The sequence below is a fragment of the Thamnophis sirtalis genome, unplaced genomic scaffold (assembly GCF_051295495.1).
Source record: "Thamnophis sirtalis isolate CommonGarterSnake01/CBP01778 unplaced genomic scaffold, rThaSir2_p1.2 scaffold_5, whole genome shotgun sequence".
NCBI lineage: Eukaryota > Metazoa > Chordata > Lepidosauria > Squamata > Natricidae > Thamnophis > Thamnophis sirtalis.
Window position 1 is genome coordinate 21,410,942 of NW_028261385.1, and position 13,705 is coordinate 21,424,646.

At 39.2% G+C, this 13,705-nt stretch overlaps 1 protein-coding gene across 3 annotated transcripts in view; it reads left to right on the top strand.

Annotated features, from left to right (window-relative positions):
* The window catches only part of NIPBL (NIPBL cohesin loading factor), a 155,736-nt gene that overhangs the window by 58,354 nt on the left and 83,677 nt on the right, over window positions 1-13,705 (top strand). For all 3 annotated transcript variants that reach the window (XM_087715423.1, XM_087715425.1, XM_087715424.1), the window contains exons 2-5: window positions 1,729-1,873; window positions 3,073-3,238; window positions 9,373-9,503; window positions 11,705-11,804. In XM_087715423.1, the coding sequence (XP_087571549.1) occupies window positions 1,810-1,873; window positions 3,073-3,238; window positions 9,373-9,503; window positions 11,705-11,804 (461 nt within the window). In that variant the 5' untranslated portion in view covers window positions 1,729-1,809. The remainder of the gene's footprint in view (window positions 1-1,728; window positions 1,874-3,072; window positions 3,239-9,372; window positions 9,504-11,704; window positions 11,805-13,705) is intronic.

Consider the following 13,705-nt stretch of genomic DNA (forward strand, 5'->3'; position numbering starts at 1 on the left):
GTGGAGACTTTCCATGGTAGGGAGATTTCAGTGATGGGGCAAGGCACCCTACTTAGCATGGTCAACAGAATTCCCATGTTGTAGACTTTGAGGCTGGCCAATGTCAGTATGCCCAGCAGAGGAGAGGCAAGGCAAAGAAGACAGTGAAGAATAGCTGGGGTGATAGTGGGGGGAGGCAATAGTAGTGGGTAATGACAGAATACACCAGCTTCTTCATCTCAAGTTATGCTGTGCAGGAAACCAAAAGAGGGCAGAGATTTGGGGGGGGGGATATAGGCAAATGGAAGGAGTTGAAGTAGAGACAGTTTGCACAGAGCACTAGAAAATGACCACAGGATGCTGCCATGTTCATAAATGCAAGCTGGTTGCCAAGTACCCAAAGTTTGATCTTTTGATTGTGGGGAAGCTACGTTGTATGTGCGAGGATCGATTGTTAGCCCGTTTTTTCAGCACACCATTGTAACTTTGAATAGTCACTGAATGAATGGATGTAACACAGGACTGTATATTAACAAGCCAGTTTATGTAAGTAACTTACCCAGATATTGCATCTGTTCCCATAGTGTAGATAGTCTGCTTCTGCTCTCATGAATCACAGCTCCCCAGATAATTTCTTGGATTGTTATTGTTGTCTAACAGGCCAGTCTGATAGGAAGTTCATCCTCATCTGGATAAACTCTCTAGCAGAATTAAGAGTAGAAATGGGAGCTACATAAGTAGTCCCTGAAGTTCAGACACATTCTTCTTGGATCAATATAATTTAGACTGTCATCTTGAATATTCAAATGGTTATCATATTTCAACATAGAGTAACTCAGACTAATTATGAAAAAATAGATAGAAGAAACTTTGCATAGTATCCTCAGTTCTTTGAAAGAATTCAACAAGGTTCATCAGCATGATCCTAATTCTATCAAAGGGTTCCTGTGCATGCATTCAGTAGCATTTGATCAGTGTTTTAATAACTAGAATATCTAATCCACAAATTATTTGACATCAAGTCCAACCATATTTCTGGAGTGCTTCTGTCATTGTTTTCAATGATTTTGCCTTGCTTCACGCATGCCGCGAGACCAAGTCTATATCCATCAGGAAGTCAATATAGGGACCATGATGAATACATAACCCATACAATCTAATGTAACTGCAAAACATGTTGATGAAGAAGTGCACACATCTGTTTTATGATCATCTAAAAGTATTACCGTATTTTGTATGTTCCTTGTTATAGAAATTTATTTTGAAGAATAATTGCTTTTACTATTGAATAATTCAATTCAGAGATCCTTGAAATACAAGACCAATGAGTTCAAATAAAATAAAAAATGTAATAAATTTTAGCTGCAATGATTTGAATAATACAAAATCTATTTCTGCAGTACTGGGCCCACCATGATTCTAATTATCTGCTAGTTAGTTATCTGCTATCATTCTAATAGATAACAGGATTCTGGTTATACAAACGCCTAAAATAACGTACTGCACCAGATTTTTATTGAACTTTCTCTTACTGCTGTATCCAGAAGGGTTAGTAACATCTTATAAACATCTACATATTGCCCCAATTATTTTTCTTATATTGATCATATAGACTACTCACTTTATGCAAACTTTACTTTTTTTAGTCTTGTTTATAGTAAATATTAAATAAAACTCTATGCTATTACATTTTTTTAGACTTTAAATTTTGTTTTGCTTTGCAAATAGAATCTTTCTTTCTCATTCCAGTGTGTGGGAGATGGGAAGTAATGTTAGCTGGCACCCGAACTAAAATCTGTGTGTAAGCACCACCATCCCAAGCACTTCAGGATGAATGGGGATATGCCTCATGTTCCCATCACTACTCTTGCAGGGATCGCTAGTCTTACTGATCGTAAGTATCTTTCTAAGTTTTTTAAATTAAAACTTAATATAAATTATACTTAATATAGTTATCTTAAGTTATTTATATCAAAATATCTTTGGAACATGATTATCTAAAGAAATGTGTATGTGTATATGAAATAATAAGTTTTTGTGTGTGTGTGTGCAAACACCCCCCCCCCCCCAAAAAAAGATCTGTACCTTATTTTTCTTGGATGGAGGGATGAATAATTTTAAATTTTAAAATCTCAATTTGGCAACAGAGCAAAATATGCAACTGTGTTACAACACAATATTCTTATCCCCAGATCCATCTTGGCAGAGAAGTACTATAATTTGAAATTATTTAATTTTTCAGTTATAAAATACAATTAAGTTGACCTCCTATCCAATAAAAACCTTAGAAATTATTCAGTGGAAATTGTGAACTGGATGGTAACGAAGTCTCAGCCTAGTATTTTTAAAACCCTGATCAAGAGGGCACCGATTCAAGCATAACAGATAGCTGGCCAATTCTTGATGCATAATAGATAATTTTCTGGCACTTGATTTTTATACACAAATAAGCAAAAGAAGAGAATAGTAATGTGTAATATGGAAGTAGAACAGGCTTCCTTAAGTTGATGCTCTGTAGGGACATTGGAATTACAACTTCTGGAATTCCTAGCAGGAATATCAATTTGGAAAAGGTGGAGTATCAGAAGTATCAATACAGGTAATCCTTGACTTACAACCACATTTGAGCCCAAAATTTATGTTGCTGAGTGAAAAAAAGTGAATTTTGCCACATTTGTTAAGTGAATCACTGCAGGTGTTAAGTTAGTCACACGGTTGTTAAGTGAATCTGCCTTCCCCATTGACTTTGTTTGTTAGAAGTTCGCAAAAGGAGATCATATGATTCTTGCACACTACAGCAATCATAAATGAGTCAATCGTCAATCATCTGACCTTTGCTCATGTGACTGGGAATGCTGCAATGGTTGTGAGTTCAAAAAACTTACAGTGTGGTTATAACTGGACAGTCACTAAATGAACTGTTGTAAGTTGAGCACTACATGTAGTTACTAGTGTCACAGGCATCATTACCAGAAGTGGTCTGAATCACAGTATTTAATATTGTAGGAATGATATATGGGAGAAAAAATTAGTTTTCTGAAATGCTGATTTTTAAAAATAGAATAATGTTTTATTTTAAACCTTTTTAAACAGTTTTGAATCAGCTGCCTCTTCCATCACCTTTGCCCGCCACAACTACAAAAAGCCTGCTCTTTAATGGACGAATTGCAGAGGAGGTGAACTGTCTTTTGGCTTGTAGGGATGAAAATCTGGTTTCACAACTTGTACACAGCCTCAACCAGGTGTCAACAGATCACATGTATGTATTTAAAGCAAAGCATTTTAAAATTGACTATTGTATGTGTAAAATTATTAAAGACACTTTATTGATACCACTAGGTTGTACAAACATACAGTTCTAATCCACTCTCACAAAAAATCTTATTTTCATGTTGGGCTAGTAAGATATTTTCTTTGCTCAATGTAGTTAATAGTGTTCTTGTAGAGCAGTGTAGGTGAAGGGAGCACTTAACATGTGGTGCCTTGAAGTCCTGATGAAAAGCTATACCTTAGTGATTTAGTGAAAAGTGAGTAAAAAACACTTAACAAATTGAGGAAAGTAAAGTAATAGATTGCAACACCAATGTTGTAATGGTATGATTACTTCATGATTTTCAGCATCTTTTTGTTCTGCTTTTGGTTTATGAATAATGGCTTAAAAATACTGAAGCATTGGATTTCAGAAAATTGTTAAATGTGTAGTTTTTAGAGCTCTAAAATGGACTACACATTAAGGTGTTAATTTATAAATAAGAAATATATGTTTTCAAAAGAGTTCAAAATCATATTAGAGACATAAAATTATTTATATTCCTTCTTTATTATTTTTACAAATAACTCAAGGAAGCAAACATATCCAACACATCATCTTTTTATTTTCCTCACAATAACAATCCTGTGAAATGGGTTGGGCTGAGAGAGAATGACTGGTCCAAAGTAACTCAACAGGCTTTCATAGCTATGGTGGAACTTGATCTTGTAATCTCCTGCTTTCTAGCCTGGTGCCTTAACCATTAGACCAAACTGGCTCTCTAGATTGCTAGAATCACTAGTCCGAAATTATTCCAGACAGCAATAACAGAATAGATTGCAACTCAGATTCGGTTAACAGCTGGGTAAATACACAGGTTTCATTCTGCAGTTGTGACTTGTCAATTATGGGTTTCTTCAGAGAAAAATCCCCGGCAAATGTAGTACCACTAAGGAGACACTAGTGCTGTTCTTGAAACCCAGACAAATGCACAAAGTACAGAGTTACTAGTTAACCAGTTCCTAAAATATGATACCTTTTATACAACAGAAGTATCTTAAATTTGCCTTAGTAACAATTGTTAGATCTTGAATTCCTTAAGAAAAGTTGTAGTATGTTCCTGGTGAGTTGCTTCCCTCAGTAAGTTAGATGGGGGATTTTGCACCAGAGTTAGCTTTTGGACCAGTTTCAAAGACAGAACTATTATAAAAGAATATTACAGTAATCAAAATCTGAAGTTAACCAATCCTTATATTCAGGAATTACCATATCCTTTGTAAGGGTTAAGGGATGCGGTGGCTCAGTGGCTAAGACAGTAAGCTTGTCAATCAGAAAGGTTGGCAGTTCGGTGGTTCGAATCCCTAGTGCTGCGTAACGGAGTGAGCTCCTGTTACTTATGCCAGCTTCTGTCAACCTAGCAGTTCAAAAACATGTAAAAATGCAAGTAGAAAAATAGGAACTACCTTTGGTGGGAAGGTAACAGAGTTCTGTGCGCCTTCGGCATTTAGTCATGCCGGCCACATGACCATGGAGACGTCTTTGGGCAACGCTGGCTCTTCATCTTTGAAACGGAGATGAGCACCGCCCCCTAGAGTCAGGAATGACTAACACGTATGTGCGAGAAGAACCTTTACCTTTACCTTGTAATTATGTGTATTGATAACAATAGCTTTAGGAGGTTAAAGATAGATAGATAGATAGATAGATAGATAGATAGATAGATAGATAGATAGATAGATAGATAGATGATAGATAGACTGATGTAGCTCCTAGTCTTTTTTATATTGTCCTGAGATTGTATGTTGAAATTTGGTGACAAAATAGTAACTTTCTGGTGATACTGTTTACTGTCACTTTATTCCACTCCAGCAAGAGAATAAATGCAAAATTAACCAAATTATTTCCAATAACTTGCTCAGGGCCCTTTAAAAAAACACTAAAATTCAAAGGTCAAGTTCTTATCAGCTGCATGCTAAGCATGGGCTTCCTGAGTTTCTAGGCAACAACTGTATCTCAGCTACATCTTTTGGAGACTTCAGAATCTGAATGTAACCCCCCCCCCCCCAAAAAAAAACAACCCACACCAAACTTTTGTCTGTCCCCTAAGCCAAAAATATTGCCATCCCTGATTTGGGATCAATACAGATTGAACAACTATCCTTTGGAGGAAGAATAAAGCTTGTCCAGACAAAACAGTATTCATAAATAACTGGATAAAATCTTTTCCTGTGCACCTCTTAGAGAGTCCAAGCGATGGGTTAAATCAGTCTGGTTGCCCTGGGACTGAGGAATCTTTTTCCTTGGCCACGCCTCCTGGTGTTACTTGGCGCCAGAATTTTTCCTCAGTCTGCCCGTTCAGGACTTATATTTGTGAGGTCCAGCGTAATTTATCTAGGCTTGGACTCTCCTTCTAGTATTTCCTTTTCTTTTTCTTTGATTTTCCCCCCTATAATTATCAGTTCATTTGTCTCCACTTTTTGCTTCATATCATTTGATTTCTCTTAGAGACTCGGAGGTAGCCGTGGTGGTGGGGGGTGCTCCGCTTGCTGCGCTGCCTTTGGACGGCAGCAGAGAGCTGCCACTTTTGTTTTAAAGCACGGCAGGAGCGGCGAGGCTTCCAGCGGCTGCCGGTGTTTCCCTTTTTTAGTTGAAATTGATATTTTTTTTCGATTTTCTTGCCCTTCTGAGGGTGAAGTCTGCCGCAGAGGGGTGCGCGGCCACTTTAAATAGCGCGTCCACCATCTTCACCTCCTTCTTCTCCCTCGCACCGGAGTGGCGGCCAATTGGGAGAGCTGGAATTCGCACCTTTTTTCCCATTAGTGTTCCCGCTCATCCACGCTTCTGCAGATAGCCGCAGGGTGGTTAGCTGGCCTTGATCGGGTCTCCGGCTGGGTCACTTCCACCCACAGCATTTCCCCAAGCGGCACTGGCGTCTTGGCCACCTGATGGTCATACACCAGCACAGGGAGGGTTTTTATGTAATTTTTTTTTATTTTTATCCACTGATTCTCCCTGATCTATCTGCCTGGTCTTGCAGCCTCGGCTGCTTTTCCACCTTCTCACCTCCCGTCGAGTGGCTGGATTCATTGGACTCATTGCAGAGCCTCAGTTTTACTCCTCTGGATTTTTCCCCACAAACTGTTCCTGCTTCCACAAATCTGCGTGTCTTCTGATCCAGCACCAGCCACCAGAGTCTCCTTCATCTCCTGACCTCCACCTGTATTGGCCTATTGTCTGAAGTCTGTGCCATCAGGCCATGGAGCATCCTGGCCCATCTGACTCCCCTGATGGTAGACCAGGTCCCTCTCAAGCCCCTAGCAAGGGAACTTCTGCAGCAATAGCAATAGCAATAGCAGTAGACTTATATACCGCTTCATAGGCCTTTCAGGCCTCTCTAAGTGGTTTACAGAGAGTCAGCATATTGCCCCCAACAATCTGGGTCCTCATTTTACCCACCTCGGAAGGATGGAAGGCTGAGTCAACCCTGAGCTGGTGAGATTTGAACCGCTGACCTGCTGATCTAGCAGTAGCCTGCAGTGCTGCATTTAACCACTGCGCCACCTTGCAGGCAGGGGCAAGGGGGTAAGGAAGGGCAGGGTGGCCAGTCAGGATAGCCATCCTTATAAGGCACCTTCCACGGCGGCGACTAGGGATGCAGAGAGGCGGCAGCAGGCTCTCGACAAACAATTCGAGAAGGCTCAACGCCAGGCTGTGAGGGAGTGCTCTCAGCCTACCCCTCCTGTTGGGACAGTCATTCCACCACTTCCAAGGGGGGAATCGTCTGTCCGTAATTGGTGAGGAAGTGGACTCCCAGGACCTCTCCCCGGAGAGGTCTCTGGCTGAACCGGGCTCTCCTGCTTTTTCGTGTGTTTCTGAGTCAGGGCCCGCCCCTGAGGACCCTAACCCTGGAGGGCTCGCTGATCCCATCCTTGCCCAGCATGTTCCTCCTCCTGCCAGGGACCCCTTGGTTCGGACTCTGCCATAGCTCAGGTACCTGAGTTATCTGCCCACATGCAGGCATGGCCAAGGAAAAAGATTCCTCAGTTCCAGGGCAACCAGACTGATTTAACCCGTCGCTTGGACTCTCCCGCGGTGCACAGAAAAGGACCCTTCAGCTAAGCCAATGGTCATTCTCTGCATGTCTCTCTGCAGTCCTACCTTATGGTTTTTGGAGCCTCATCCAGGCCACTATAGCATTCAGACACCTGTCAAAGGGCTCTGATTCAGATGATGTTAATGTATAGAGATGAGTAGCATCAATTATTATCATACCTTAATTCCAGCACCTTATTACTCCCCCAAGAGCTTTATATAGATATTAAACAGTAATGAAAAAGAATGGAATCCTGTAGAACCAGGATGGCGAACCTATGGCATGCGTGCCACAGGTGGCACGTGGAACCATTTGTCAGGGCATTGCCCTGTCAGCAGCTGAGTTCAGCCTTTTTTAAAGACATTTTTCACCCTCCCCAGGCTCCAGAGGCTTTATAGGAGCCTGGGGAGGGTGGAAAGAGCTTCCCTCGCTTCACCCAGAGGCTTCAGGAGCTTTCCTCCGGAGCACAAAAAACTGGCCCTATGGGCAAACCAGAAGTTCGGGAATGGACTTCCGGTTTGCTCGTAGGGTCGGTTTAAGCCCTCTGGAGGCTTCAAGGACCTTCAGGAGGCTTTCCTGAAGCCTCTGGAGGACTAAAAATGACCCTTCGAAAAAACCGGAAGTCACTTCCGGTTTGCTCGGAGAGTGGGTTTAAGCCCTCCGGAGGCTTCAGGGACCTTCCCTGAAGCTTGCGGAGGACTGAAAAGGATCCTATGAGCTAGTCGAAAGTCATTTCCGGTTTGCTCGTAGCGTCATTTTTTGCCCTTCGGAGGCTTCAGGGAGGCATCCTGAAGGTCACGGAAGCCTCCGGAGGGCCTCCAGAGGGAGGGGGGCTGTTTTTGCCCTCCCCAGGCTTCTATAAAGCCTCTGGAGCCTGTGGAGGGCGAAAAAAGCATGGAAAAATTGAGGGGAGTGCCTCATGCGCGCTGGGGGTTGTCGCACATTGCATTATGGGTGCGGCACACCCACGCACAACCCCCCTGCGCTCCCCCCCTTATGGCACGCGAGCCAAAAAAGGTTAACCATTGCTGCTGTAGAACCTCACTGCTTAATTGTCAATAGCCAGAGGTGTTTTCCCCCTAAACATGGCCTATGTAAGTACTATTCAAAGCATAATAATTTAATACATAAATTCCCATTGGTTAAGGCTGATGCAGAAAGATAATACAATCAGTGTATTAAAAACTACCGAAATATTGACAGTCAATCTTCCTTTTAGTTTAAAAAAAATTACAATCTTTGTAAATATTGTTATTTAGTTGAAAAAAATTATAAGTAGAATCTTAAATGTCACTGAAAGTTCATTGCTCTTTTAAAAATTGTGAAATTAAATTGTTAAACGAATTAGTCAATGTTTATCTTATAGAAGTTGTGTGTTATTACATACTATTTTAAACACATTTTTAGAACAATGTAAAATTAAGAGGAGCAATGTCTTGATCAAGTGTTTTAATTAACAGGAGAGTTAATAATGGTGAGACTGTTGCTTCAAGTTTGAGAGCCTTTTGTATTAAGATGAAAACAATTGTGCTGTATTGCAGAGAATTTAAATATAGACAGTTCTCAGTTTATGATCATTCAAAGTTACTGTACGACTTAAAATAAATTACTTATGATTTGTCCTCAAAGTTATAACTTATTTTGTTGCTAGGTCATCAGCTCGCATTTATGACAGTTGCAGTGTTTTGTGGTCACATGTTCAAAATTTGCTTCTTTTTTTTGTTAGTTTCCAGCAAAAATTACTAATGTGGGAGAATGGATTTGCTTAATTACCACCCAGTTTGCTTAATGACTCTGTGGATTTATTTTACCACTGTGGTAAAAATGGCCATCAAACCAAGTCTGGTTTCATAATGCCCCAATTTATGACTGCAACAATTTGTGACCAAATTTCCAGGCTCCTGTATATTTATTTCATGCTACAGACCATGAAGAAGAAGAAACCATTTCCATCTCAGAAAATTTTTATGGGTGTCCTAATTAATAGCTTGCATGCTGGACAATATACTCATGGATTACTGTAACTTTTGTTTTTTGTATCTTACATCAGAGAATTGAAAGATAACCTTGGCAGTGATGATCCAGAGGGAGATATACCAGTCTTGCTGCAGGCTGTCCTGGCAAGGAATCCTAATGTTTTCAGGGAAAAAAGCATGCAGAACAGATACGGGGTACAAAGTGGTGAGAGTTTTTATTCATTTCACTATATTTTCTAAAGAAAATTAGAAACTTTCTAGTTTGACAGCACAAATGGATTTTAGGTGTAATTTCAAATGTGTTGGTTTATTTTGTTTTCAATACATGAGATGTGTATTCTAGCCATTTAAGCCTAGGATTTTGGAAAAAACCTTATTCACACGAATAACAGAATAATAATCCCTTTCAAGCAAGTGCAGTACTCCTAGAAAAAGTTGCTTTGACATGGTCTTACTGTGTTTCCCCGAAAATACTATATGTCCTGATAATAAGGCCATGCCACATTTTTCTGGTGGGCAAAAATATAAGACCCCCCCCCCCCATAAGCCCCTGGAAAAAAAAACCCACCTCCGGCCAGGCAGAGCACCGCTCACCAACCTAGCAGTATTCTGAAGGTGCCAAGCTGCAGGAACCGCGGGGAGGGGGGAGGCAAAGGTGATCACATTGCTTGGCGCTTTCGGGATACCACTAGGTTGGTGAGCAGCGCTGCGCCAGCTGAAGAGGGGGGTTGCTGGGCGGCTGCTCTCTTGCGAGCAAGCTCCCAAAGACCTGGGCACAGACTCATGGGCGAATGGCTGTGTTGCGCTGTCACAACACGCTCACAAGCAGCCACCCAGCAAACCCCCTTTCCAGCTGGGCACAGCGCCGTTCACTGACCTAGAGGTATCGCCAAGCCGCGTGAGCACCTGTTCGCCGCCGCCCGGCTCCTGCGGCTTGGCACCTTCGAAATGCCAGTGAAAGGCGCTCTGCACGGCTGGAGAGGGGGGTTGCGCGATCAGCTGTTCTGCTCCCACTTGCGCGCCTCCCAGCCTCACGATGCCCTGGCCCAGCTCTCTCTGCAGAGCCAAGGCATCTCCACTGCCGCTGCATGGCTTTTTCGGCGGCTTCCAAACCGAGTCTTCCGGCAGTGGCCACTCTGGGCATATGCTCTATGGTTGTGGGCCAGCTGCCGGCAGAGCGTATTTGACTATGATTGATTGTGAAAACTAAATGGAAAGCACAGAGATGGAAAGATTGAGTACTACTCGCAATGAGAAATGGAAAATACAATATCTATACATATTACTAGAATTCTCTTATAGACCCCCCCCCCAAGAAACAGAGAAACATGAGCTTATGAGTTATGGTTTTGATGATTAGACCGAATAGATTATATAAAAACCAATACATAAATTTATAATTGTTCTTATAACTGCTTTAAAAAAAATCAAAGGCTATGTAGCCTTTTCTTTTTCTTTTAATTCTTTGTTTTCTTTTTCTTTTTTTCACCCGATTTTAATTTCTATTAGTTTTTATTTTCTTTCTTTAACTTGACTGTCCATGGGTATGTACAAAAACACACACAATTATATATATATATATATATATATATATATATATATATATATATATATATATATATATATATATATATATATATATTAGATTTTTTATATATATATATATATATACACACACACACACACACACACACACATACTGTTGCCTTTGTTATATTTGTGTTATATTATCAGCACAAATAAAAACACACACACACACACACACACACACATATATATACACACATACACATACACACACACACATACATACATATGTATGTGTGTGTGTGTATGTGTATATAGTGTGTGTATATAGTGGTTAAAATGCAGCACTGCAGGCTACTGCTAGATCAGCAGGTCAGCGGTTCAAATCTCACTGGCTCAGGGTTGACTCAGCCTTCCATCCTTCCAAGGTGGGTAAAATGAGGACCCAGATTGTTGGGGGCAATATGCTGACTCTCTGTAAACCGCTTAGAGAGGCCTGAAAGGCCTATGAAGCGGTATATAAGTCTACTGCTATATATTGCTATATAAACTTAAATGGACAACTAATCACAATTAATCTACTGGTGTCTCTATATAAGTCTCTCCTATTTGCATTAAACGATTTTAAGAAGTGTCTTCCAAAATTCTGCTAATATACTATGAATATCCTAGAGGAGAGATATATATTATTGAAAATGAGTCATGCTAGAATTATGTGTATGAACCTTTGTATTCATAAGAATTTGCTCTACATTGGTTGTATGTAATAGCAGCAATAGCAGTGCTGCCCATACCTTTTTGCATAATTATTGTTTTTAAATTATGTTATAAAGCTAACAGATAGGGAGATAATTCAGAACAACCTTCTTTTTTTTATAGGAATGATGATGCCACAGTACAAACTTTCTCAGAATTCCATGCATGGTAGTCCTGCATCTTCCAATTATCAGCAAACCACTATCTCTCATAGTCCTTCAAGGTATATATAATCTTTTCTGATTTTGTAGTGTGATTTTTTCAGTCTGTAACAAAAATATTTGTTTTGTTTTGTTTTGTTTTGAGTTGATTTAATACTTCACTGAAACCATGATACAATAATTGGGATGGACCTTTAATACTTTTAGCAATGCAATATAATTAAATCATAATTGTTTAGAGATAGAAACCTTCTTATACACACAAACACGCAAATATGCATATGAGGATTTGTACAATATATACAATATAAATATAAAATTATACAATAATATCAATAAAGGATTATCAGGTTTCTTTGTGATTGTTCATACATAATCTATATAAGCAAACTGTTAATAAAACATATGTGATATCAGGTCTTCAAACCCCTGAATAATTGGAACCATACATTTTATCTTTTAAATGTTGAAAGACTAATCTCTTAGTAATAATGATGGCATAGAGAATCTTTTTCTGTTGTTCAGCTGTTAGTTTCTCTGTGATACACATGCAATTAAAAATGAATGTCCAAAATTATTAGCATGAATGTTAAATGATTAACATGATTCTTCTCAGAATATAATAACTATAGGATATTTCAAAAAAATATGTTTTTGAAGTATGCCTTCATTGGATCACCAAGAACAAAGTGATTTATATACTTTTTTTCCTTTACAAATTTCAATAAGATCCTAAGGCTGATCTTTTAAAAAAATAAAGAAGACTCTGTTAGTTACTTAAATTTATAGACTCACATTAAGATAGTGCCCCAATATTCAGACATTGGGGTCTTATTACTTACTCCATTCAGTCTGTAAAATTTGCATGTCAGATTGATTTATCAATGACAAATATTTGTAACATGTTGTTATAGTTATATAAATGCATTTGCTAGTAAAAGGCAAAAGATTTATGCAATTTGAAGAGAAACCAGAGTAGGGTTGAAAGTTTTAGAAAAAGGATTCGTTAATGCAGTTTATGATCATGCATAAATGTAGTTTTCTAGACAGAAAGTTTCTGCCTTAAAAATGTAGCTATTCCTGTTTTTTCTACACTCCAGAAGTGTTCATAATAAATATTAGTGAATACTTTTTAAGTAAGTAAATTTGGATTCATATAGACACTAGATTCCCTATTTTACATTCTGTTCTGAAGTGTGCTGATTATTATGGTGCAACAGTGTGATCTTATAAACTGACAAACTACAATGCTACATATATCTATCACTAAATTGCTTTGTTGTTTAGTTCTCTGTTCATATCATTTGACTGATTTACCAAGGATGAGAATATTGATAAATGGTGGCTTGGACCCAAGGAACCAAGCACAATTCTTTAGATTCAAAGAATCAAGAAGAGTTACAGAGCTACAAGACAATGACTCTTTATGATACTGTTTTATGTATGTTGTTAAATTATAACAGTACAATTGAAATATGATGTTTAAAGATAGAAGATGTCATAAAATTTAAGGTTAAGTACTATATGTTCTTGAAAAAGGATTTTCATATAATAAAATCTCTGAATTGGTATCCCCTTGTTTGGAGACAACAAAATTAATCCTAAATAATGAATTCAGTACTTGATATTTTAATAGAATACACTTTTTGTCTGCTTTTGCTGATCAGTATTCTATGATCTGGAAAAGCTTTTTGCTATTCCAAATTCAAATTAATACTCCCAGTTACGTTGACCTATGCCACCGGGTCAAGCAGGAAAAGCGTGCTCTGTATTTCATTGAAGTATTTCAACTGGCAGGATCTAGAAGAAGGACCTTCTCTGCTATTGCCCTTGCTCTGAAATATTTTATTCTCAGAGATGAGGCCAGCATTTACTCTTCAGGTTTTCTGGAAGAGTGTAAAGACATGACTCTTCCCATCAACAAGGAGGTCTAAGTATGATGTAACTCAGGAAATGCTTGGTG